A 27,951-nucleotide genomic window follows, 5' to 3' on the forward strand; every position below is an offset into this window, starting at 1 on the left:
AAGAGAATGTTGGAATAGAGGAGAGGAAGGGGTGAAGAATGGAAGAAGAGAAGACAGAGAAGATAGAGTGATATAGAACAGAATAATTAGTTGATGCAGACAGGACATATTGAGAGATGAAGAGGAAGAGGAGATGAGGGTTGGTTGTAGAAGAGAGAGATGAGAGGATGGAGGAAAGAGGAAATGACGGGAGGAAGGGAGTACTGGGGAGGAAAATGAGAAGTGGTAAGTGGGAGAAATGAAAATGGAGATAAGGAAGGGGAAGAGGAGGAAGGATGAAAGGGGAAAGAAAGAGAAGGAACACAGTAAATAAATAACGTTGATATATAAGCTAAGCGCAAATAAATGGAGAGAGAGAGAGAGAGAGAGAGAGAGCAGTAGTAGCTACCACCTGTCTCCTGTCATTAACCTGAAATGGTGAAAACTTGGTGGATGTGAAGGCCACTTTCCTCCCTCCCTCCTCCCTCTCCTTCCTTCCTTCATTCATTCATTAATTTATTCATTTATTGTTATATTCTCTCTGTTCTTTCATCTCCCCTTCTCCTCCTTCCCATCTTAAGGATTATGATTTCGTCCTTCCTTCTCTCCTTCATTAATTTCCATATTATTATGTTTCCCTCTCTTCATCGCTCCCTCCGTTTCCTTCCTTCCTTCCTTCCTTCCTCTTTCCACCACTTCTTTCTTTCCCTATTATAAATTTTCTCTCTTTCGTTATTCATTTTCTTAGCTTTCATTGTATCAGTCTTTTTAGTTTCTTCTCATCTACCTCATTCCTTCCTTCCTCCCTTCCTTCTTTTCATACTTCCTTACGCCCTTCACTCATTTTCTTACCAGAATATTTTTTGTACTCTCCTCACATATTTCCTTGTCTCTTTCCTTCTTTGGTTTCGTCCTTCTGTTTGTCCTTCATTAGTGTTATTGCTTGTAGAGTTTCCTGCGACTCCTACTTTCATCCCATCATTTCTGGCTTCCTCCTTCGTGTACTAATTTTAGTTTTCTTTCTGTTTCACCTGTACTTGCCATTCCTTCTTTCCTTCCCTCCTTCTCTTTCACTTATATTATTTTTTCTTTGTGTCTTCTTTCCATCCTTCCTTTTTTTTTTTCTTCTTCCCTGTGTTATCTTTTTTCTCTGTGTCCTCCTTCCATCCTTCTCCTCTTACTTTTCCCATTTCCTCTTTCTTCCCTTCTTCCCTTCCTTCTTTCCTACCTTCCTTCCTTCGAATAACAAATTTTAAGAGAAACATGTGAGGGACTTGGAGAGAACTGAGGAGAGAGAGAGAGAGAGAGAGAGAGAGAGAGAGAGAGTTGAAGGAAGGTGACGTGAAGAAGAATTTGGAGTGCTAGGAGACACAAAGAGGGACTTGGAAGGGAAGAGAAGAGAAAACAGAAGAAAAGAACTTGGAGGCAACAGGAGGGAAACTTGGAGGAGGAGAAAATAACTTAGACGGAAGAGAAGAGAAATTTGGGGGGGAAGAAGAGAGCTTGGAGGAAACAAAATGGAGGAAATTTGGAGGAGGAGAAAAGAAATTGGAGGAAACGGGCGAGAAACTTGGAGGAGACGAGAACTGAGGGGGAAGAAGAGAGAATGAAGAGAACTGCGGGGGGGGAGGGGGAGTAGGGGAAGGAGGAGAGAACTTGGAGGGAACATGAGAAAATTTGGAGGAGGAGAAGAGGATTTAGAGAGAACAGGAGAGAAATCTGGAGAAGGGGAGAGATTGGAAGGAACTTGGAGAAGGAAACGGAGAAGAAGGAGGGAATTGGAGAGAAATTTGTAAGGAAACAAGAGAGAAACTTGGAGGAGGAGGCAAGCACTTGAAGGAGCAAAAGAGAAGTATGAAGGGAGAAAGAAGTACCTGAGGATTTGGAGGGACAGGAGGAGAGGAATGTGGAGAAGACATGGAGGAAGATTTTGGAAGAGGGAAATTGGAGAAAGACTTTGAAGAAGGGGAGATCTGAAGAAGGATTTAAATAAGAATTGGAGATGGAATTGAAAGTAGAAAGGTGGAGAAGGACACTGAGGGAGGAGAGAGGTAATGGAGGAGGAGGAGGAGGAGGAGGAGGAGGAGGAGGAGGAGGAGGAGGAGGCGGGGAAATGGAGAAAGATCTGGTAATGGGAGAAGTGCAGAATGATTTGGAGGAGGAGGAAATCTGTCAATGATCAGAGGGAGGAAAACTAGAAAAAGAATTTGGAGGAGGACCTGAAGGAGGGGAAGTGGGGAAGGATTTGGAGGGGGAGTAGAGATGGAATTTGTAGGGGAGGCAATGCAGAGAATGATAGGGAGAGGGAGGAGAAGTAGATAATGATTTGTAGGGGAAGGAGAGAATTAAAGAAAGATTTGGAGGGGAGGGAGAGAAGCAGAGAATTTGGAGGGGAGGGAGAGAAGTAGAGGAGGATTTGGAGAGGAATTGGGGAGGAGTTTAGAGGGTGAGGAGAAGCAGGTGGATATTTTGAGGCTTCCCAGAATTTCCCTTCAGTGGGTGACCTCGTGAGTTGGTGAAGTGGTGAAATCAATAAACATTATAATAGTCCACCCTTCCATCCATCCTTCCTTCCTTCCTTCCTTCCTTCCTTCCTTCCTTCTTCCTCCTTTCATACTTTTCCTTCCTCGTCTTCGCTTTATTCCATCTCTTTCTCCCCACTCCTTACTTCGCTTATTTCTTTCATTTTCTTTCTATCCTTTTCTTCCCCAATTTCTCTTCCTTTCCCTTCCTTGATTCTTTCCACCCTCTCCTTTCCTTTCTCTCCTTCTTTTCTTTCTCACTTTCTCTTCCTTGATTCTGTCTTCCCTTTCCTTTCTTTTCTTTCCTTTTCTTCCTCGCTTTCTTTTCCTTTTTTCTCCTTTCCTTCTCCATTCCTTCTCCTTCTGCCTCCTCAGCCTTTTCGTATCCTCCTTTCTTCCCTTTTCTCGCCTTCTTTTTCTTTCGTCCTTCTTCCTTCTCAGTTACATCCCTTCCTTCTTACACGTTATTTCCCTTCTTTCATTCATTTGCTCCTTCCTCTTCATGTTTTTTTTCCTTTCTTTCTCCCATTGCTTTTTTTCCGCTCTCATCCCATTCTCCTTTCCCCCCTTATTTTACCTCCCTCTTTTTCTCCTCCGTCGCTTTTCCTTTTCCTCCTTTTTTCTAGTTTCCTTCCTCTCTTACCACTCCCTTCTTCAACCATTCCTTTATTTCTTTCCTCAGCTACTATCCTTTTTTCACATCCCCTCCATCTCCTTCCTTCTTCTCCGCCCTTTTCATTCCCACCTTCTCTTCCTTTCCCAATAATTTTTTCACTTTTACGCTTTCTTTCTTCCTTTTCTTTCCCTTCTTTCTTTTTCTAGCTTCTTGCTCCATTTCCTGTTGTTCACGGGCTCTTTCCTTCCTTCCTTCCCTCCCTCCCTCCTTCATTTATTCATTCATTCATTCTGTTATTCATTCTTTCACTCATTCATTTTTTCCTTCCTTTCTTCCATCATTTTTCTTTCACTCTCCCTAGCTTTTTCTCACATCTTCTTTTACAAATCTTTCCTCTGCTACTTTTTCTCTGCTTCCTCTGTTCTTTTATTCTTTCTTTATTCTAAGATTATTTCCTCGATAAATTATCTACCATTATTCCTGTCTTTATATGTTGTTCTTCCCCAACATTCTCTCTTTTTTTTCCTTCCTTCCCTCCTTGTTTCCCTTACATTCATATCTCCCTCCTCTCCTTTCTCTTCGACCCTCCCTTCCTCCTTCCCTTCTTCTTCCCTTATTTCCTATCCTTCACTCCTTTTCCCCTCTCCCTTCCTTCCTTCCTTTTCTCTTCTACTCTTTGTCTCCTCTTTCCTTCCGCATTTTCCCTTACTACACTGTCAGAAAATATAAACTTTGTATTTAACCTCCAGGCGTCTGCTCGACCAACTCTCTCTACTTATATCGTCTTGACTTTCACATTTCTTACGTGAGAGAGAGAGAGAGAGAGAGAGAGAGAGAGGGTGGGGGGGGGGACAGGTGATGTGTGTAGGGAGGGAAGGAGGGATATTGTTTGGAGAGAGGGGAGGGAGGTAGGGCGTGAAGATGGCTTGTGGTTGAGCACTTAACCACATACAAACACTTAATTACTCTCTCTTCCAAGCCATTTCCACACCTAATTGCAGTTTCCTTCCTCTCCACGCACACACCTCTGCACACACACACACACACACACACACACACACACACACACACACACACACACACACACACACACACACCTAACTACTTTTTTCACTATTCACTTCTCTCTCTGCTTCTCAGGTCTCTTCTTCCCTCTTACCTTCCATCCTACTCATTCTACCGTCCACTCAACTCCTTCCATTTTTATCCCAATTCATCCTTCATCCTTCCTGCCTTCCAATCTGCTCCCTCCTTCCTATTGCCCATCCCATTCCTTCCATATTAACTTCTTCTCTCCTGCATCCTTCCATCACATTACATCCTTTCTTTGCCTTCCTTCCATCCCTCTTCTTCATTTTTTCCTCCCAAGCCCTTATTTCCTCCTCCTCCTCCTCCTCCTCCTCCTCCTCCCAAACCTTCCTGGCTCTTCTACCTCCCTAATTACCTCTTCCTCCTCCTCCTCCTCCTCCTCCTCCTCCTCCTCGTGCGTCCCTCACCCCTCACTTTCCCTCCCGTCCTTTTTTTATCGCGTGTGTAAAACAATGCACACGTCACACTCCGCCACCGCAAACCCCACTCTAATTGCCCCTTCCATAGTCTTTAATGGCATCCCTACCCCCCCCCTTGCAGTGACCAGGCAGAAGACGATTAAACACCCTTCTCCTCTCTCTTATCTTCGGGCTGTATTTTTGTTGGCCTAATGGATCTCGCAATGCCGCCTCCTCAGCGACTTAGTTTTCTTATTACATTTTAATTATTTAACTCTTCACTTAGATGGCGTATGATTTATAATAAAGTTACCACTGGACGAGCTTATTAGCTTTGGCTGGAATTTTGTAAGTAGCCTTTAGTCCCATTGTGTTAGAGGTCTGTCCTAAGTAAAAGTAAATGGTCTGGTGGTAGTAAGTTGAAGAAAATACGTAACATAAATGAAAGGGTTAAACTTCGGGGGATGACTTGTGTGTTTTACTCTTATAGCACCAGGCGATTTTACTTGTCAGTCAAACCTACAGAAGTCTGAGGCACTGGTTATTGTCTGGCTGAACAGACACGTCGACCACAGGCAAACAACCACTTCTGTGGGGCTTTCTTACAAGTACAGGATTATACTTGGCATAGGAAACCGGCGCTCATACATGCGCCTCACCAGGGTCAAGCCAGGGTCCTTCCCACAGAGAGGCGCACACAAATATGATGAGATTTGACTTCCGAGTAAGTGATGCGACTGTTCCACCTAGGGTGCACAATGCCACCATGTGTAGGCTCTTTGTCAGAGCTGAAGGGGATCCAGCAGGCAATTCTGCGTCCTGGCCACAATGTCTTGGCTCCCAGTCAGAATAGTAAAATCTTTGTGTATATTACTGATGCCAGCTAAGCTGACATTAACTCTCTGAGTCTGTTATGTTCCTGCCATTTTCTGACGATTACATTTAGCTTAGGACAGACAGCTCAAACTGGAGAGGTTAGGTATGGCACTGATAAACCTCCTCAGTGTGTGAGGTCTTTCTGAAGTTGGATGAAATCGTTTAGTGGCTGCAAAGATAAACTACCAAGGACGTCACCCGGATTCAAAGTATTAATGAGGAGTTGTAAATAACATAGAAAAGAAAAGAAAAGAAAATATCAAGGTGTAGCCATGAGGAACCGACAAGAGAATATCAATATGTAATTCGCAAAATAAATCAGGAAGAGATGGGACGAAATCTAATAAGCAACGAAAACAACGACTCTGTGTTTACAATCACCGCCCGGATGAAGGATTGGAGAAAACGGAACCTTGAATCTCGTCGGCGTGCACGAGGGGAAACTCGCAATTTTTATGTTCATTACCCGCAAATTAATCTTTCGCAAGCCTCTGAGACGTAGTTAGCAGCCCAGTTACAGCATATACACCCCCCCCCACCCTCCCCGTCGGCTCGTTAGCATGCCGCTAGTGTGATTTAAGGGGCGCTATATGGGTGATTAGAAGGAGTACGAGGTCTGAGGTGGTCTGTAAAGATGAGGCATATTTCACAGTGATCGTGTGTCGTACTGGGAATCTGGTGCTGTCGTGACAAGACTGGGAAAGGTGCTGGTGGTGCTTAGGTAGCCTCTTCGATCCGATGACATCATTTTAGGGTTATTCCTATTATTTCCAGACGATTTATATTCACCCTAGAACGAATATTTCTGTCCGCTGGGGTTAGGTATAGCGTACAGTAATCCCTTAACTACAAGACGTTTCCCTAAGTTAAAATTGTCGGGCAGCACCAAGGTTAACTAAAAAAAAATGCGTCATCATATGGAAGTAGTTAACCCTTAAAATGTCTGTAGTTTTCCATTTTAGGATCAAGTCGTCTGGCGTTTACATGAATAAAATACTTGGGATGAAAGAGCTAACCCCCGACACCTCGATGATTTCCAAGTGGTTTGTAAATCGCTTTGGCATAGCTGGAGTTGAGAGATTATCGTCATCCGAGATTTAAGGATTAACCTCTGACGACCAGGAGTTTTCTTAGCTGAACCAGATTATCATATGTAGTGCAAACCCCTTCAGTCTGGGAACTTCTTTTTTTAATATTTATTGTTGCTACTTCTCGCCAGTTTTGTTCACTTTAGGGGATATTTATTGTTGTGAAGGGGTTAATGAGAGCTGTATCTAACCCCCTTATTGCGAAGTTTCTCCTGAGATTAGTAGAATCGTCTGGAGATAACACAAATAAGAAAAATCGTCATTGGATTGAAAGGTTTAGTAGAAATAGAAATGCGTGCCGGTATGAAGAGGAGGGCATGTGGGGTAGGATATATTTGAGTTTAATTAGAGACAATATTGAAGATTTTATTTACAGCTAACCCGTAAGTTCTGCCCCCATGCCTTTCCATTTTACTCCATCACAATGAGAGGTCCTTGTTGGCCTGAAAATGACTCCCACAATAATTCCACAACTGAACACTGTGCTCATAGGAAGTAAATGGTGTGTGGAGCATTAACTCTACCTGTATAACCACGGCACGTATTTTCGCTGGGTAAGAAAGCTACCTGTCACCTCTTCCTTAGTGATTTCTTTTTGGATATGGCTGGTTAATATCCTTTTGCACGTTATTTTGGGTATGGCGATGTTTGAAGGATTTATATTACGGAACAGGACAGTAAGGTGTAATAAGGAAAATAAATCACGTAGGAAAAGGTGCTAGGAAGCTTCTTTAACCGACTAGAATACCGGCCCACGATTACGGAACTCAGTCGAGGTAGGTGTAAGTAAAGGATGGGGTTTGTGGGGGAACGTGTTGGCACTTTCCCTTTGACAGCAATGTGGGATGATGATGATGATGATGATGATGACTCGAAATTATAAGTTCGCTGGAATACCTGATGTCAATGGGGCCTCCTATCCTCTCTTTCGCATGCCTACTTACTCTCTTACTCTTTCACTCACTCACTCACTCTCTCACTCATTTATAAACTAACTCACACACACGCTGTCACTCATCCATCTACAACTCACACTTTCATTCACACGTTCATTCACTCACTCTGTCCTTCACTTTCTCCCTCCCTCCCTCGTTCCTTCATCCACTCATGCTGTCTCCAGACGACTTATTTACAGTAAGGGAAATTTCTTATCAGGAAAGGTTAATGAAGGCTGTACCTCTCGTTTCCAATTCTACAAGTCGCTCCTTAACTGAACAAAATCGTCTGTTGGTAAAAAAATAAAATAAAGCACAAAAGACGTCAGCGTAGTGTAGGGGTTAATGTTGCCCTTACTACAGCGTGTTTCAACAATAATAATTATTTTTATATTATGTTTGCAATTTAAGTTGTGCAAATGATCATTAGGGAAGTCATCTTCGGTCTCCATTAAGTCCTTCTTGGCGTTGATGAGTGTGTGTGTGTGTGTGTGTGTGTGTGTGTGTGTGTGTGTGTGTGTGTGTGTGTGTTTATTTATTTATTTATTTGCCCATCAGACGATTTCATTCAGTTTAAGGAAAGGGTAAAACGTAGTGGAGATCTAGGGAGGGGGACCTTTGATATGGTGGGGTTGGTGGGATGGGGATGGAAGAGGAGAGGAGAGGAGAGGATGGAAAGGTAAAGTAGGAATAGGGGTGACGGTGGGGAGGAGAGGTTAGGGGATGGAAAGGAAGAGTTTTGGAGGGGGTAATGGTGAGGAGGGGAGGAGAAAGGAGGAGATTGTTGGAGTGGAGGTGGGGGGGGGTAGGGAAAGTCTCTCTCATGAGGAAAGAAACGAAGAGGAAAACAGTGACGCGGAAGTGGAAAGGGGAGGGGCTAATGGAAGAGAGAGAGAGAGAGAGAGAGAGAGAGAGAGAGGAAAATTGATGAAGTGGAAGACTAGGGTATTGGATGTGGAAGGAAAGGGAGATCCGTAAGAGGACAGCGTTATGGTGGATGAGAAAGTGGAAGTACGAGGGAAAGGGAGGGAAGTGCATGAGAATGAAAGTGAGGAGGGGTGGGGAATGGGTTGGGTGAAGGGGGTTAGGATGGGGGGATGGGTGGGGTAAGGGGTGGTGGTGAGCCTTTAAATATATGGCTATCATTACCACAGAGGGAGGGGGTGGAAGGGGAGGAAGGGAAAGTGTGGGTAATAGCATAATATCCAGTGAGTGAGGCGCGGGGACGTGAATGGAGTAATAACGGATTTCTTAGGTGACTTGATGGCACTCCTTTGGCAAATAAAATCGTCTGGTGACATGCAGAATAAAGCAGTTAAGATTTTTCACATTCCCAAGGTGTTTATTCAACTTCAGTAATCCCGGAGGCCTCTTCTAAGCTGGATAAATTACTGAAGCATTGGGCAGTATCAGATAACAAATATAAATAGGCGTTATGGAATGAAAAGGCAAATAGGGATTGTTACTAATACTTTCAATATAAGATGTGTTTCTTCAGTTGAATAAATAACAAAGAAATAGTAAAGAAAAGTAAAGATTTCTCACGTCGAAAAGAGTTAAAAGAAGTCGACGTATGTAACAATAAAGTCGACGTTTGTAACAATAATTTCCTTCAATTTCTTAGTCCCTTTAATATTCCAAAAGGGAGAATATAAAACGAATAATAATAACTTTTAGGGTTTCTTTCAAAATACCTGAACTGTCAACACATTTCCGCTCCTGTCACCACCTTAGCCGATAAAATACAGAGGAAGCGGGTTACAGCCTCCTAAACCCTCTCCTTTAGGTCGCCCTACACTGTTTCCAAACCTCTTTATGGCGGCTCCGATCCCACTCCCGGCGAATCCAATCCTGCTTAACTGAGATTTATGAGGCTATTCTGTTTCTTGTCAGCTAATTGTGTGTGTGTGTGTGTGTGTGTGTGTGTGTGTGTGTGTGTGTGTGTGAGGGACTGTAGTAGACGGTGACATTTATTGGACTTCGTGGATCATTGGTTTACTACAGGTCCTGTGGTGTCGTTGAAAGGTTAGGCCTTGAGAGAGAGAGAGAGAGAGAGAGAGAGAGAGAGAGAGAGAGCATATAAATTGAGGCTTAGACCAACACCTAACCAGTCACACAGATAAGCAGATTAACAGGTTTAGAGGAGCACCTGAGAATAGCAATATAATGTAAATAAAGTACTGCAGAGTAACGGGTAGGCATGCAGGCAGGCAGACAGGCAGGCAGGCAGGCAGGCAGGCAGGCAGGCAGGCAGGATGGATGGATGGATTAATGGATGAATGGATAGGTGAATGGATGAACGGATGAATGGGTATGTGAATGGATGAATGGATAGATTTGTGAATGGATGGATGTATGGATATGCTGGTGGATGGAAGAATAGGTAAATGTATAAGTCAGTGGATGGATGGATGGGTAAATGGATTAGGCAGTGAATGGATGGATGGATGAATATGTAGGTGGGCGGATGCATGGATGAATGGATGGGTGGATCAGTGGACTGGTGTGTGGATGGCTGGATAGAAGGATGGCATGGTAGGTGATTGGAAGGATAGATTAATGGATGGATGGATGGACGGTTGTATAGGCACGACGGCAGGCAGAAGTAGCAAAAAGGCCTACAGATAGACACACGAACATTTTGGTAAGCAGGCGTGCAGTCAGATCGATGTAAAAGTAAACACTGACAGACAGACAAACAGACAAACAGGTAGGTAGGCGGGCAGACACACAGAAAAGGAAACAAGCAGGTAACCAGACAAAGACACAAGCGCACAGTTTGACAGGCACGCAGGCAGGCAGAGGGGACAGGCAGTTGGTAGAGAGATAGGCAGGCATGTATGCAGGCAGGCAGGAAGCTAGAAGTATAAGCAGACAAAAAATCATGCAGATAGACGTTCATGCACACAGATAAATAGAGAGACAGGCTGACAGACAGACAGACAGACAGGTAGGTAGGCATGTAGGAAGGTAGGTAGTTAGGCAGGAAGGCAGGAAAGCAGGCAGGTAGGTAGGCTAGCAGGCTTTCAGGCAGGTAGACGAGCGGAAACAGAAGATGAGACACGTATTAACCCCACGGGGAAAAAAGTCAGTCGTAAAAGGAGAGAAAGTGAGGTGGTTTCAAGCGGAAAGAGAGAGAGAGAGAGAGAGAGAGAGAGAGAAGTGTTAAGAGTAGTGTTTACGTACATTATCATCATCATAACCAGTTTTCCCGTGTTCAGATGAGGGGGAGCTGTAGTACAAGGTTATTAGACAGGGGACGACACACTGAAGAGTAGAAGGAAGATCATTTAGCCACCTCCATCCTCATTCCCCAGTGCTGTAGGAGTTACGAGGCTGCTTGCAACACAGATGCTGAATGTTTGAGTTCAGTAAAAAAAGAGGGGGAATTTCCAGCCCATACGTACGTCCTTTGTTGACGCTTTTTGCCTCACGCAGGGAATAAGTGGGTTAGGGCATTCCTTGTCACTAGGCAAATCATTGAGCTATGGAAAAGATACAGAAGAACAGAAGAGAGAGAAAAACACTAGAGGGAAGGGGGAAGAGGAAAAGAGGTACTGAGCAAGGAGAAGGTGAACTAGACAAGGTAAAATCAAGAGAGAGAGAGAGAGAGAGAGAGACATGGGGAGAAGGATGGATAGACAGAGTGAAAAGCAACACAATAAAGGGATAGGAAAAGGAAAGGAAGAAAGTGAATAAAAACAGAGATGCAGTAGTGACAGCAGTGAAACCGATATTGACAGAGGCAAGAGATGGAGCCACAGAAAAGCGACTTCTGGCAGATTAAGGAAAAATACAAACACACAAACACGCTGAAACCCAGATAAACACACACACAGCGTCAGGCTTCCCAAAGTGCCAGTGTACGTAAGTGTTTGCTATGTACGTAAAAGCCTGTGTGTGTTTTGAATACGTATTGTACATAGATCTTTTTTTATGCAGCTTATGGGCACCTACTTTAACTGCGTACGTAATTTTCAATGTTATATGCAGTATACTTGTTATCTATTTAGGTGATTTTCTCTGCTCCTAAATGCCCACTTTTATTCTTTCTCCCTTCCTTCATTCCTTCCTTCCTTCCTTTCTTTCTGTCTTTCATTCTCTCATCTTTATAACGCCAGACAATTGTACTTAACATACGGTACAGTAAGATATCCCCAGCCTGAGTTGATCCTTTCAGTCCGTCAAAAAAATAAATAAATAAATAAATAAATAAAACTCAAAATACGCCACTGGACTGAAAGGGTTAAAGAATGACTATACAAGGTGGTCCATATATCTCATCTCTCCCACTCCGCCGGCTGATTTCTCGTGTGTTGCGGGTACGGCTTAGTCAGCTTTTATTATTGTCTACCCTGCATCACTTATTCATTTTCTATTCCTATTGTCACTCCAGCGCCCTCACCAGCAGACTGAGCCGTGCCCGCAAGACACAAGATACTGCCAGCCGAGTTTCCAGTAGAGCTCTATTTATGGATTGATTTATGCTGTATGATTTATTAACCTGTGTATGTGTATTTGTGTATTCATAACTACCTGTGTACCCAATGACCGTGTGTGTGTGTGTGTGTGTGTGTGTGTGTGTGTGTGTGTGTGTGTGTGTGTAAAACCCTTTGTGTACGAAAACTTTACGTGAATGTGTTGAGAAAGTCATGTGCGAACGGGATATACTACTAATTATATACACGTACAGAATGTTTATTTGGGAAAATGTGTACGATGTGATATGTGTACGGATTACAGGAGTTTGCGTGTACGTGGGAAATGTACATAGTTTGTGTAAGGGAAGAATGTGCGTATATGTGTGCTTTCTCATTAGATTACCGAACGCACACGGACACAAGGTCACTTTTAAGTATGTGTGTATGAGAGAGAGAGAGAGAGGGAGAGAGGGAGAGAGAGAGAGAGGAGAAAGTGAAAGCGTCGTGTATGAGTTCGTGTGCTTGTCAGCGTATGTATGTTTTTGTTTGCGTACCATTGTATATATATATATATATATATATATATATATATATATATATATATATATATATATATATATATATATATATATATATATGTGTGTGTGTGTGTGTGTGTGCATGTATGTATGTGTGGCTGGGTGCGTGCGTACATGTGTGCGTTGCTTGTGTGTGAGGGGGGAGAGATATACGCACAAGATAATTTTGTGCTCAGCTGTCTCTTATGCGCTTGTGTGTGTGTGTATATATATATATATATATATATATATATATATATATATATATATATATATAGTATGTGTGTATATATGCATTAATGTATATGTATGTAAACAAACTGGTATGTATATAGGAATGTGGTAGTATATACATTATGTTTATAGGTGCGTACAAACGTGCGCGGGTCCGAAGTTAAGTGTGTCTGTGTACACCATCTGTGTGTCACTGCTTGCGTGTGTATGTGTCGGCGTGCCTGTGAATAACTATGTATTTTAGTTTGTATGTGAATGTGTAGTAAGTGTGTGTGTGTCGTGTGTGTGTGTGTGTGTGTGTGTGTGTGTGTGTGTGTGTGTGTGTGTGTGTGTGTGTGTGTGTGTGTGTGTGTGTGTGTGTGTTTTATTTATTTGTTTGAGTGTCTGTGTATAATAAATGTGCGTATGTTTGTACGCTAATTGTCACCTCGCCATATAGAGGTACAAGGCTGACTGTCACACATGCTTGTAGCTGGCATTCCACACACACATTCTCTCTCTCTCTCTCTCTCTCTCTCTCTCTCTCTCTCTCTCTCTCTCTCTCTCTCTCTCTCTCTCTCTCTCTCTCTCTCTCTCTCTCCAAAGGGAAAGTCCTGTAGTGAAGTTTTGAATGGAATAATCGAGATATGAACTGCAAGGTGCAACGATGTGTAATGGAGGGAGAGAGAGAGAGAGAGAGAGAGAATTGGAAGGGATAATGGGAGGAGATGAAAGAAGGGAGGAGGAGAGGAATAGAGAGAGGGAGAAGGCAGGGAAACGGCCATGGGAGAGAGAAGAGAGATGGAAAGGAAGGGAAGGAAGGCGAGAAGAACTGGGAGAGATGGAGGAGGAGAATGGGAAGGGGAATGGGGAGGAGTGTGGGGAGAGACTGAGAAGGAAGAGAGTTGTGGGGGTGAAAGGAGAAGAGTGGAGAGGGAGAGTGGAGATAGGAAAGTGAAGAAGGGGAGTTGAGTGGGAGGATTGTGGTGAGAGCAGTAGAGGAAGCTGGAAAGAGAGGAGAGAAGGAGTAGGAGAGAAGGGAAGGAGGAGAGAAATGGGGGGAGGGGAGGTGAGGGAGGTAGTGGCGAGAGAAGAGGGAGGGAAGAAAGAGATAAACGGAGGGAGGGGAGAGAAGGGGGAGGATAAGAGAGAAGGATGAGGGGGAGGGGGAGGAATAGGAGGAGAGAGGAGTTAAGAATGGGAGGGGGAGGAGAGCGAGAGAGGGAGGGGGAGGAGAGCGAGAGAGGGAGGGGGAGGTGAAGGGGAGGGAGTGGCACTGTTGTGTGTCCTTGTGTCTTACCTGTCTCTCGCTCCCTCCCTCACTACTTCTTTTTCCTCCCTCCCTCCCTGCTTCTCTTCCTTTCTCCCTCCATCCTTTGCTTCTCTCCTTTTCTCCTTCTCTCCATCCCTGCTTTTCACCCTCTCTCCCTCGCTCCCTCCCTGCTTCACATCCTTTCACCCTCTCTCCCATCCCTCCTTGGTGCTCTTCCTTCCTCTCTTCTCCTCTTAATGCTCTCTCCTTTGTTATTAGCTATTCACTCTTGTCTCTGCCTCGTTTTGTCTCTACCTCGCTATAACTATACCTCGTTTCATCTCTTCTTCGTTTTATCTCTCTCTCGTTTTGTCTATGCCGCGTTTTGTCTTTGCTTGTTTTTGTTTGTATCTTGTTTTGTCTCTACCTTTGTTTTTCTCTATTTTATTTTGTCTACCTAATTTTCCCCCTACCTCGCTTTGTCCATATCTCCCTTTGTAGATACACGGATAGATAAACTGATAGATATGTCAATGGGTGGGTAGATTTGATAGGAAGGTTGATAGAAGAGTGATAAGATAGCAAGATACATAGGCAAGATGGACTGAAGGATTAATAGATAGAGTGATAGATAACCAAAAGAGACATTGATTTATAGAGGTTTTTACTCTCTCTCTCTCTCTCTCTCTCTCTCTCTCTCTCTCTCCTTTCTTCTCTCCTTCTCCTCCCTTTCTCATTCCCTCCAGCAAATCATCCTTCACTTTGGCACAAAATCTTCGAAGCACTTTCTCCTCTGTCCTTCCCCCCTCCCTCCCTCCCTCCCTCCCTCCTTTCTTCCCTTCTTCCCCCATCTTCCCTCCCTCTCCCTTCCTCCTTCCATCCTCCCCTCCACATCTCCCTCCTCCCTCTCTTCTTTCCTCCCTCCTTTCCTTCTCCTTGTTTCCCTCCTTTTTTCCCTCTCACCTTTTTGTTTCTTCATCTTTCCTTATTTCTTTCCCTCCTCTTCCCCCTCCCTCCCGCTCCTTCCTTCCCTCCATTCATCTCTCCCTCCTTTCCTCCCCTCCTCCCCCAATCTCTCCTCCTCTTCCTCCCTCCTTCCCTCCCTCCATCTGTCCTTCTCTCCCTCCGCACGCCTCCCCACTTCCTTACATCCCTCCTTTAAAATGAGGACAGAATTTAAAGTAGGAAGGTAGGTAGGTAAGTAGGTACAAAGAAATGGAGGTAAGTAGGTAGTTTTGTTGGTAGAAAAGCAATCGCCATTTGGTAGGTAGATACAGAAGCAATTCGAAGTAGTTATGGGTGTCTGTGGGTAAATGTAGTAGGTAGGTAGACTAGGTAGGTAGGTAGGTAGATTGGTTAGTTAGGGAGACAGATCTATTAGGTGGTGGGTCGGATAGGTAGATCACACGTAGGGAGGTAGGTAAGTAGGTGGATTGTGAGTAGGTAAGTAGGAAGCTAGGTAGACAGATCCGTTGGCAGGTAGATCGGTAGGTAGACTGATAAATTAATTAGCAGGTAGATCTGTAGGTAGTGAGGTTAGCAGGCAGTCAGACAGGCAGCTGGGTAGGCAGGTCAATTAGTAGGTAGGCAAACCGCTTCGTGTGTTTGTAGAGATGCGCGGAAGCAGAAAAGCTAATGAGAGAGAGAGAGAGAGAGAGAGGTGAGGGAGGAAATGGAGGAAAGAAAATTGACAGACAAATATACAGAAAAAGAAAAAATAAATGGGTAAAGAGGCAGGGAGCCATCATGGCCTATAGACACTCATTAGGGATTCCGTCCAACAGGCATTAAGGTCACTGATGGAAGGCCACACACACACACACACACACACACACACACACACACACACACACACACACACACACACACACACACACACACACACACACACACACACACACACACACACACACACACACACACACACACACACACACACACAAAAGGATCACCAGACACGTTCACGGGTTAACGACGCACACAGACGCACACAAGGCCAGATGGACAGATATGCACACAGCTGGTGGGGGGGGGGGCAGGGAAGCTGATTGGTGAAGAAGTTTACGGCTGTCCCTTTCATACTTTATTTATTCTTTATATTTTCTCTATGTAATATTAACTCTCTCACAGGGACAACTCATGTGTTTTATTCCCGCTAACGCCAGACGATTTTATTCAGCTATGAGAAAGTCGCAGGAGCCTGTGAGTGTGAAGCCCAACAGCCCATCCCTCGTATTTACTTCATGCTGTTACCTCGCCTTTTTATCCAGCTTAGGAGAGCGTCTTAGCAGTGAAGGGGTTACGGAAGGCTGTATCTAAGCCGTCCAGTCCGAAAAGTCTCCCATGGGCCGTGTAAAATCATCAGAAGGCAGCAAAAATTAAACGAAAAAGACCACCTCGTTTGCCTATGATTTAACCCATATTGATCACGTCTCTTGAAGTTACGCCGCAGATATATTCCCCAACAATAGATTCTTCGAGCAGCGTTTTTATAATAATTTACATATCCATGTTGTTTTAACCACATTTTTTCAATAATGTGTATATCCATGAGCGCATCGTTGACGTGTCTCGGCAATAAATTCCTCTTGGATTTTATTTTTACGCACGGTGTATATAAATCATTTTTCTATATTGATTTATCTATTCGTTTTTATTTATTTATTAGTTTCTTTACTTATCTATTGCTACCTCTGAAACGCTATCATTCGCTCAGGAAGGACTGCTGTTAATGAAAGGACTAAGAATACTCACCATTAACTTTCTCTTTACAATGATTTTTTTTTTTCACTTTTATTCTTGCTCTCCAGACGATTTTATCCAGCTTGCGAGAAATTTTCAGTACTGATGGGGTTAATGAAAGACAAATCTAACGCCTCCAGTTTGAAAAATCTCCCTAGAGCTGAATAAAATCGTCTTGACATAGCGAGAATACAGAGAAATATATAGGCCATCATACTGAGGGAGTTAACCCCTTCAATGCGGTGACGTATTTTACAGATTTATTCTTACTACCCACCGACGATTTTATTCAGCTCGGGAGAGATCGCGTGCAGTGAAGGGGTTAATGAAGGCCATATGTAACTCCCAAATCTGGAAAAAATCCCTCCGAAGCTGGATAAAATTGCCTGAAGAGATAGCAAGAATAAAAGGAAATATACGACGGTCATGTATTTATTTTATTCTTAACGCTAATGGACTCCTCGTAGTGATGGGGTTAACACGTATTGGAATTATATTTAAAAAAAAAGATGGTCTCAAGCCCCTTAGTGTTTATTATTATCATGCATATTTATTCATACATACAACGCCAGTCTTTAAAATATATTCACCCCAGCCTCAAAACTTATTTTGGTTTCTATAAATTTACTATAAGACGTGGCCAAAAAAAAAAAAAAAAAAAAAATCCCTTCATACCTCATCATCTTTATCATCTACATATTTATTGACAAACGGAACACAGAATCAATATATATTTTCTTCCTCTGAGATCTCACTATTGTTTATACACGGATTTATTAGCATGTATTGCACGTGTCACCAACAAGTTTTTGCTCTAGTACCTCAATATTCTTTTTATTATGTACATAGTTTTAACACCAGACATATATTTACAGTAAGAGTATGTTCGTCTCAAATCTCACTCTACTTCTTCTCTAGAAATTTGTTAGCATTTGTTGGACGTGTATTCTTATGAGTTTATTTGGCGGGAAAAATCGACTCTCGCTTGATCTCCCGTCAGTCGTTTTCCCGGAGCCGAGATTTATGATGTTTTCGAAATATATCCAACGTTTATCGAGGGAGAAAGAATAGTCCTTGCGGTTCGCCATCTACATCACTACACGTTACGGGTAAAATAAAAGCCTTGACGTGTGTGTGTGTTTGTGTGTGTGTGTGTGTGTGTGTGTGTGTGTAAAAATTTAAAGCCTTCAGGTATGTCGCAATCTCCGGTGTTTTGGCGCGCGCGATTTTCATTTGTTTCCTAGGCTTCCCCCGTTGTCATAGAGAATGGGCAGTGTGTTGCAGAAGCTTAGGACTCCCGCTGTTTAACGATGGCGGAGGCAGTGGCGGCTGTCACAAACACATAAATATTGAGGCCTCGCAACACCCATGAAGGAGAGGGAAAATATTATCGGAAAAATTGAGGACGGAGGTAAAGTAACGCATGACAGAAAACGGGGGAAAGAAATGGTCTCCGAGATTAATGACACACTGAACTAAACACTCCAGAGTTGTTTATTGGCCTTTTCAGTTGACTCTCACCCTCAGGTTTTCACTTTTAGGTATCTGACGTTGCATCAGGGGCCAAGGTTAGTGGGTCAACGCGATGATGCGAAGGGAGAAGAAAATATAAAAAGCTTTAAAAGATACATCCACCTTTTTTGGCGAATAGAATATTGGAACGTCAGCGAAAATCAAGACTGGTTTTCGTCCAGACTTTGAAATCGCGCCGGAAACCGTAAGTGTATAATATTTCTCTCTCGTAAGATCGCGCAGGAAACCGTAACATTTTTCTCCTTATTTTTATTTCGTAGCGGCAAAACAATATTAAGTCCCGATATTGGTCCGATACCTGGCATTGACGTTTTTTCGTGATCAAGGTTGGAAAAGACAGTTATTAACGGGTAAGGATCCTGTTTCCTGATGTGGAGCTATTTTGGTGAACTTGAAGTGTTTATAATTGCCTTTTTTGATCCGTGTCATTTAAGTCAATTTTATTTTCCCTTATCATCCTTCGGTGTTTAGATTTCCCCTTTGCTCTTATTCCATTTTGATGAACTTGAAAGTGTTCATAATTGTTCATTCTTTTCTATGTATATTTTTTTTTTATTTACCATCCTTCGATTTTCATTTTTTTTTTTCCCCTGTGTCCCAGTTCCATTTTGATGAACCTGAGCTGGCAATTGTCTTTCCTTTTTTGTGTCTTTTATTAATCCTTCTTTTGTATTTATTCTTAGCCTTTCCTTCGTTGCCTCATTTTCACCTCAATATTCCTCCTTAGTCACTTCAATACAAGGTTTTCCCAAAGCATAATACGAGTTATTTTTTTTAATATTTTTCGATTTTTATCATATTTCTTTGTACCTTTTTTTTTTCTTTTCATTTGTACAATGTGTTTTTCCTTATATGCTTTTTACGAGGTCGTACTACATCTGAATAATATTGCATTATGGTTGCAAGAATAAAAAAAAAAAAATCGTACTGAAGGTGCTGGTTTGTGTGAAGTTTGGAAAGTATAGCCTATATTATCCCCACTAAATTGAATAAGGAGGACAGGGAGACCGAGGATGAGGTGGAATGGCTAAGTGAAAGCGTGCATGAGGGAGGGGCAGCTTAAACTGGGAGGGGAGAGTGGAGATAAAATAGTGATAGAAGAGCCTGGATGAACTTTGGGATTAGGCCAAGCTTCTGACAATGGATAGATAGACTGATGGAGAGATAGATTGATGGACAGGGAATATATATAGATAGATGAATAGATAGTAGTCTTGTGCTGTGAGATGGAAGAAATTAATGCTGAAGACATTCTATAATACAGATCGATAGACAGATAGACAGTTAGATAGATAGGTAGGTAGGTATATGGGGAGAGAGAGAGAGAGAGAGAGAGAGAGAGAGTATGTGTTGTGGGATGAGAAGGGTTAAGGTTGAAGATATTGGCTATTGTATTGGGAAGAATGATATCGTGAAGGTTGACAGTGGCGGAAAGGAAGGGAAGGGAAGGGAAGGGAAGGAAGGGGAGGGGAGGGGAGGGAAGAGGAGGGAAGGGAAAAGAGGGGAAAAAACGAAAAGCCAAAAGAAGGAGAGGGAAAACGTAAAGGAAGGGGAAGGGAGGGAAGAGGAGCGAAGGGGAGAGAAATAAGAAAAAGAAAGGTGAAAGGAAGGGAAAAGAAGAGAAGGGAAAGGAAAGGAATGGGGAAGGGAATGAAAAGGAAAGGGAACAGGGAAGGGGCATGAGAAGGAAGGTAAGAGAAGTGAAGGGAAGGTAATGGGGAAAGAAAAGAGAGAGAATGGAAGGGACAGGCAGGACTAGGAGAGAAAGAAAGGGTAATGAAGTAAATGTGGAAGTGAAGAGTGAAAAAGAAATGAGAGGAGGTGAAAGAAAGGGGAAAAAGTATATATAAAGAAATATTAGAAGGCAAGCTATAAGAGGCTATGTTGGTGTGTGTAGATTAAACAGGAAATTCTCTCTCTCTCTCTCTCTCTCTCTCTCTCTCTCAAGTACGAGATAATTTTTCTTAACCAAATATAAAAAGGAATTATATATTTCATTATTATCATCATCATTCTAACCCCTTTTTCTTTAAAATGCATGAGGTAGGACAGACTAAGGGTGGGAACGACGACGATGATGATGATGATGATGATGATGATGATGATGACGATGAATGTTTATACTGGTTTCCATATATAATTAAGACAGTATTGCAAGAAGATGTATAATATCAGTTTGGCAACATAAGTTTCTCTTCACACACAAAAAGAGTAAATTTTCAAGCATTGCAGTAAGTCCCAATCAACTGGTACAAAAATGCTGGAGAATACTGCAATTTTAGACAGATGTGTTTGCCTTGGCCTTCCACCCTCTGCCAAACTGCCAAAAAAGGCGGTGGATGCTGGTTTCACCTTACAAGGATCCCTATAAGCACGAAACAAAACACAGAGAATAACCATTAACCCCTTTAACCCCCAAGAAGTCCTTAGTACATTGTTTATTTCTGCTCCTACCAAGCGATTTTTTCCCTTAAGGTACCCTATCGTGCTGAAGAGGTTAACTTTCTCACTGCCAGATTTCTTTTCTAATGCTAAAAACAAGTTGTCAGGTGTTTTGCACGAAAAAAAAATATACATATATATATATATATATATATATATATATATATATATATATATATATATATATATATATATATACATATATATATATAAGAACTTTGACTAGGACCATTACAATGTCGAGTGTCCAACCAGAGATATAAGTGGTTAACACTGGTATGCATGAAGAGTTAGGTATTCGGTGTTGGTTTTATGTCTCAATTCCAGATATACGCCAGGTGTATGTTAAGAGCTTCTCTCCAACTCTTATGGTATTTAGAGGAGTGGCATATATCTGGTATTAATAGACAGCTGGATTTCACCAGGTATTTGATAGACCTGGTTTATATCGGGAGTTTAATTAAGAACCGATGTGTTTCAGGTTTTTTATGAAGACTCGGCTGTTTCAGGTATTAAGACTTCCTCCCAAAATCTTACGGTAAACAGAGAACCGGTTATGTCAGGTATTAAACTAAGAACCGGTTTGCGTGTGGTATTTAAGACTTCCTCCCAAATCCGTACGGTAAATAAAAGAAGTGTGGCGGATGCGTCCTTGGGTGGGGGGAAGCAGATTGTAATAATTATCGTTGTGGCATCGGAAAAACAGCCAAGCATCTGCCGAGGGGTGTTTTGTTGGGGGGAGGGAGAAGAGGGGGACTGAGATAGAGGAAGTGATGGAGAAATGGGGATGTAGAGAAGGGTGGAGGGATGAGTAAGAAGAGAGGAAGAAAGCCAGGAGGAGGGGAGAAGTAGAGGGAGATTGTTACTGAAAGAGAAGGAGGAGGAAAAATGTGGAAGGTGATGAAGTTAGAGGAGATTGAAGGAAAGAGAATGAGGGAGGAAAAGGTGGAGAGGAGGTCAGGAGGGAGAGGTAAAAGGGCGGGAGCTAAAAGAAGATGGACGAAGGAGAGGGAGACTGGGAGGTACAGGGAGTCATAGAGAGAAATAAATGAGGGTGGAGAACTTACAGAAATGCAGAAGAACAAGGGGAAAAAAGAGAGGACAGGAAGTGAGGTAGATGGAGAGGGGAGGGAGATTAAGAGATAGGAAGAGAAGAGGAGAGGGGAGATGAGAGATAAGGCTGGTAAACTTAGAGGAAAATGAAGAAGTGAAAGAGGAGAGGAAGTGAGGTAGTTGGAGAGAGAAAGAGAAGAGGAAGAAGTTAAGAAGAGTGAGAGTGAGAGATGAGAAGTGAAAAAGAGAGAGAGGGGGGGGGGACAGGAGATATGGAAGGAGGGCAGGGAGGTGGGTTGACGAAGAGAGAGAGAGAGAGAGAGAGAGAGATTGGAGAGATAAGGATTAAAAAGACAGGGAAAATATGAGGAAGATAGAAATTGGACGGGAGTAAAGGAACGATACAGTGGGAGAGGAGGGAGGAGAGGAAGGGAGAATGGGAGGGTCGGATGGGAGAAGAAGAGGGAGACTGATTGATAAGGACGTGGGAGGAGAGATAAGAAGTGTAAGGGAGGAGAGATAAAGGTTGCAGAGGGGGGAGAATCTTATAAAAGGGTAGGAAAAAGAAAAACGATGGAGAGAAGGGTGATGGGAAAGTTGGGAAGGAGAGGTGGAGGGGAGGGAGAGGGAGAGAAGAGGGAGATTGAGAGATAAGAAGTGAAAGTGAGTGGAGGTACTGAGTGGGTAGAAGAGTGGAGAGGTTACAGGAGGATGAAGGAATGAAAAATAGGTAGGGAAGGATGATGGGAAAGTAAGGATGTCTAGGTAAAGGGTGGGGGGGAGGGGAGGAGATGGAGACTGGGTAGACTAGATGTGAAGGGGAGGAAAGATGGGGAGGATGATAGGCAGAGAAGTGCGATAAAAATAAATTAGAGAAGGGAAGCGTGAAGACCATGAAGGAAGATTAAGGGAGAAAGAGAAGGACTAAACTAAAGAATAAGGTTAAGGTCATGAAGAAGATTAAAGAAGATAAATTTTAGGACGATGAAAGGAGATTACGTTAAGAAGACGTGAAGGAAACTTAAGTTAGGGAAAATCAGAGAAAGGGAAACTACGGAGAGAGAGAGAGAGAGAGAGAGAGAGAGAGAGAGAGAGAGAGAGAGAAATTTCGAGACAGCAGACATTTACAGGTAGAAACGAGGAACACGTAATTCACACGGCACAGGTGACTCCCAGAGCTCTCTCCCACGGCGGTCTCATCAGCATATCGCCCCGTAATGTTCCCTTGTATGCACCGAGGAAAACAAACACCGAGAGAGCCAATCAACCCTCTGAGGTCGTTTGGTGTATGATTGACTTTGATCGTGGGTATCTGGTCTGTCTCAACCTACACACCACGCAGACGATTTTTTTTTTTGTCACTCTCTTTATTCTCTTTTTTTTTCCCAGATGATTTTCTTCAGATTAAGAGATATTAGTGGCACGGGATAGTATTAATCTCTTCAATCCGGTGACTTGCTTTATATTCTTGCTGCCTCCAGACGATTTTACTCAGCTCTCGGGAAACCTCTTGTAGTGAAGGGGTAAATGAAGGCTTAATCCAACCCCCCGGCTCCGATAGTCTTTCCTAAGCTGAATAAAATCGTCTGGCGGGAGTAAAAGTAAAACACAAATACGTCATCGGATTAAAGGGACTAAGGCCTTCAATACGGGCATGTGTTTTTGTTAATCTTGTTATGGTCAGACGATTTTATTCAGCTGAGGAGAGAAGTTTGGATTAGGAAAGATTATATATAATACCTTCATTGATCCCTTCATTACGAGGGGGTCTAATTTTCATTTGTTTTTGCTATGACCAGACGATTTTATTCAGCTCAGGATATATGTGACTGAACTGGAGAGATTATGTATAACCTTCATTAACCCCTTCAGTATTAGAGGTTCTTCCGAAGGTGAATTAAATCGTCTGGCGTGACAAGAGTAAGAAAGTATGTCGTCGGATTGAAGGGGTTAAGGTAAGGATAGAACAGACTGAAGTAGAAAGAGGGGAGGGGAGAGATGAAAAAGGTGAGGAGGGAGGAAAAGTGAGGAAAAAAGATACGTCAGGAGGGAAGGGAAGGGACGGGAAGGAAAGGGAGCGGATGGGAGGAGAGGGAAGGGGAAAGATGACATGTTAAAGTGGAAAGAGGAGGGAAGAGAGAAGAGGAACCAGTTAAGGAGGAGGGGAGGGATGAAAAGAGGTGAAGAGAGAGATGAGAAGGAACTAGAGGGTGAGAGAGGGAAATAAAATAGCAAAACAGAAGGAGAGAGGGAAGAGAGGGAAGTGAAGGAAATGGAATGAGAGATGAAAGGAATTTAGAAGGAAGGAAGAAGGGAAGAAAAGATAATAAACAAGGAAGGAGAGGGGAAGGGGAAAGTTGGTAGTAACTGATATGAGAGGAGGGGATGGGGGGTCGAGGAAAGGGGCGTGTAGGGAGTAAGGGGAGGGGGAGAGGTGGAGGATCGGAGAGAGGGGAGAAGTGAGGAGAGGAAGAGATGAAGGGGTGAGAGGAGGGGCCAGAGGATGAGGGTAAAAGAGATTTGGTAAAAGGGGGACGAAGAGATAGGGGGCAAGAAGAGAGGAAAGCGGTGACAGGGGGTGAAGAGATAGGTGAATCTGAGAGGAGGGAGTAGTGGTGTTTAGGAGAGAGAGAGAGAGAGAGAGAGAGAGGTTGGGCTGCAACAACAATAGCGTGTGTGCCCCCTGTCGAGTAGGTCACGGCCGCTGACATCAATAACCTCTCGTAGTCTCTCTCATCTTGTGCTGGTTGAAGGGGAGGGGGTGTTGTGGGAATTGTGGTGGTTGTAGTGGTGGTTGTAGTCGGAGTTGTGGTAGTTGTAGTAGGGTTTGTGATATTTGTAGTGGGGGTTATACAGGTTTTTGTTGTTATAGTGATAGCTGAAGTATTGTAGTGTTGCTAATTCACCTCTTGCTGCCGGGGTGGTTGTAGTGGGATTTTTGTGGTTGCAGTGATAGGTGAAGGAGTGTTGTAGTGTTGCTTTTTTCTCATCTTGTGCTGGTTGTAGGAGGGGGATTGTTGCAGTGGGGATTGTGATGGTTGCAGTGGGTAGATGGAGTATTGTAGTGTTGCCTCTTTCTCACCTTATGCTGGTTGAAGATGCTGAGTTGTAGTGAGGGTATTTTAATGAGGGTATTGTAGTAACTGTAGCTGTAGTGCTATTGTATTCACCCTCGTTGTGATGGGGTATTGTAGTGGCTATAGTGATAATACTATTGTATTCTCTCTCGTCCTGGTGGGGTATTGTAGTGGGAGTGCTGTAGTGGTTGCTGTATTGAGCGTTAACAATGACCATATCTCGTCAGTTTAGGAAGCTCTCTATCACCTTTTCCATATGAGTTAATTTTGTCATATGGCTGTCCTTTCTGTATATATTGTGTGTATTTAAGTGCCGTATGTGTACAGTACAGAGCTACCATACTAGAAAATAATAAGGTGTAATGCGCAGTCACCAAGGAAGAGATGGTAGAGAACTCCTACTCTCTCCCCCAGAATAAAATAAAATAATGGTGTTGTGGGTGTTGTAGTGATAGTTGTTGTGATGGTTTTAGTGCGTGAGGTTGAAGGAAAGACGGTCATGGAAATATCAGGGGATGGGATTATTGTTTTCGGTTTTGTTGTTATTGTTGTTGTTGTTGTTGTTGTTGTGAGAGATGTAGTTTATCTGACCAATTTCTTGTAGCTTTAAAAAGACTCACCAGAACTTCTTAAATCATTTACTGGATATATGGCTTTATTACTTCTAAACATTCCCATATACACCTTTATATTGACCGCGCTTGCCACAGTAACTTTCAGGAAACTCAGCGTCAACATGCCGGACGGAGAAATAATATGTCAAAGAAGAACGACTATGGGACCCTCTTACCCTACGAGACTCGGCCCCAGGACTTTTACGGGGCATTATGACTCGTAAATGGCGGAAGTTGAGCATTATATTCCCGGAACAATTGCCGGATGAAAGGCACATTTTTCACGCACACAAAGGGGCGATAGAAGACATGGCCAGTTCCACACCTTGAAAAAAAAAAAAAAAAGACAGTCGTGGAAAGTTAAGGACCTTTTAACCCCTATACGACCGCTGGCGACATTGGTATTTAGCAAGTATTAAAACGAGATTGACACTCAGGCTCCTATAGCTCACTCAGTTGAATAAAATGCACTAGTGTTAGCTGGAATAAAAACTTAAGCTGTTTGATCATAAAAGGGTTATATCGGTGACTTTATTAACACTCGGGCTGCTGGACTCACTCAGCTGAATAAAATCATATGGCATTAGCTGGCATAGGGTAAGAGAGCTATTCCTGCCATGATGTCTATGGGGAGAGCCAAGAATGTTGATGTGAATGAATGTTCGGCCTATTTCACTCGCCACCCTGTGGAAAGTTTCTGTTTTTGTGTTTTTCATTATATCTTTTCTTGCCCATCTGATTGAAATAGCATGAAGTTGGGTTATGAGTATTTGGATGATGATAATGATGATGATGGTGGTGATGATGATGATGATGATGATGATGATGATGCTTTCCCTTTGGAGTTTCTGAATTATACTACCCCCATTGAAACTGAACGATTTGGACATAGTATTATGATGATGATGATGATTGAAGGAGTAATTCGTGAGGCAGTTAACTAATCCCACTAGTTAACTACTCCCAGCAGTTAGCATATTCCAATAGCTAGCAAATCCCAGTATACTGTAGTTAGCTAATTATGTCTTTGTTTCCTTCTCCTCAGGTGTGGTCGGTGAGGTGAGCACCAACACGCTGGGCGAGGCTCCTTACCACCATGACTACGATGACCTCCTGGCGCGGCTCAGCGGGAACTTCGGTGCTAGGTCAGGCGTGGCAGCCATGGAGGAACCGGAGTATCGAGGTGCAGCTACACTCTTGGTGCCGCTCTACATCCCTGAGGGCGCTGTGCCTCTCTCCCTCGCGCGCATCACACGTTCTGGCACTCCCGACCCACCTCTAGACTCGTCTGACACCTTACGTGGTCCTGTACCTCCTTCCCCAGACTCAGTATTAGTCCGCAGAATTGGGCCTGTCGGTGGTAGAGGACCCCCACCTCCACCTCCCCCTCCCCCACCTCGCCGTATAGGCCCCAGGATTCCCCAGCGCACAAGGATTCTGCGCCCCATCCGCAGGTCGGACCAGGAAGGGCGTCAACCAGTGCCCCGACCCCCTCAGCCGTTTACACTCCCAACAGAATTTGGGCAGCGGTTGGCCCCCGTCCCAGTCTTGGCTGCTCATCGTCGCCATGACACGACAGCTACCAAAAGGGCTAAGAAAAATGAGCTTAGCAAGGATTCTCAGTTTCCAGACCACATCACCATTGATTCCACCACACCTACGACACTCACCATACACAAGCACCACACCACCAAGCTATTTAGACCATCACAGCGAATCACCAGACCTTCACTCACAACCACCAACACAACCACAGAGGCTCCCACCACATCTCTAACCACAACCACTACTACCACCACTACATCCTCTCCACCCACCACAACAACCACAACCACTACCAAGAGATCTCCCACTAAAAGACCACACTTAGCAACCAGATCATCAACTACTACTACCCCATCCACCACCACAACTAGTAGTACAACCACTGACCGTCGCTCCATCTTGTTTCCACGACCAGTAGAAAGTGTACTGAAATCTAACAGAGACAAGGGCACAACCACAACAACTACCACAACTACTACCACCACGGAAGCTACCACAAGTACCACTTCAGCGCCTGTTCGCTCCCTGCCTCCCTGGGTGTCCCGTTCCCAGTCAGCAATCACAGAACCACCTTCCAGAACAACCACCACCACAACCACAACCACAACCACCCCACGTTCACAGAGACGGGATAAACCAAGACTCTTTTCAAGACTGCGGACGGGTATAGCCAAAGGACCGGGAGACCATGCAGAAGGAAAGTCTTTCAGCAGCTCCGCCCAAGGTACCACCACAGAGCAAACGACCACAAAGGAGAGCCAACAGACTTCCAGACCACTAACTGATACAACCAGGCAACTAGCAGAAGAGTCTGATAATGACAGACAGCTACCAGTACGAAAGATGCCAAGTGTAAGTGAGATTCTCAAAGGTTCTCGCAGTCCTTCTGAGACTTCGGATCAAGTTGAGGAAACTCGAAAGCAGACAGACGAAGCCTCAAATTCCAGGGCAAGTGTGGCTGAGAAAGAGGAGGAGGAGGAGATGAAAGAAGAGGAGGAA

At 43.6% G+C, this 27,951-nt stretch overlaps 1 protein-coding gene across 1 annotated transcript in view; it reads left to right on the forward strand.

Moving 5' to 3' along the window:
* The window catches only part of LOC145403774 (uncharacterized), a 143,119-nt gene that overhangs the window by 107,604 nt on the left and 7,564 nt on the right, over positions 1 to 27,951 (forward strand). The window contains exons 3-5 of the mRNA XM_080275451.1: positions 18,230 to 18,256; positions 21,145 to 21,226; positions 26,453 to 27,900. Coding sequence (XP_080131577.1) covers positions 18,230 to 18,256; positions 21,145 to 21,226; positions 26,453 to 27,900 — 1,557 coding nt within the window. The remainder of the gene's footprint in view (positions 1 to 18,229; positions 18,257 to 21,144; positions 21,227 to 26,452; positions 27,901 to 27,951) is intronic.

This window comes from Coenobita brevimanus, chromosome 61 (assembly GCF_032717465.1).
Source record: "Coenobita brevimanus isolate Jiangsu-jjx chromosome 61, ASM3271746v2, whole genome shotgun sequence".
NCBI lineage: Eukaryota > Metazoa > Arthropoda > Malacostraca > Decapoda > Coenobitidae > Coenobita > Coenobita brevimanus.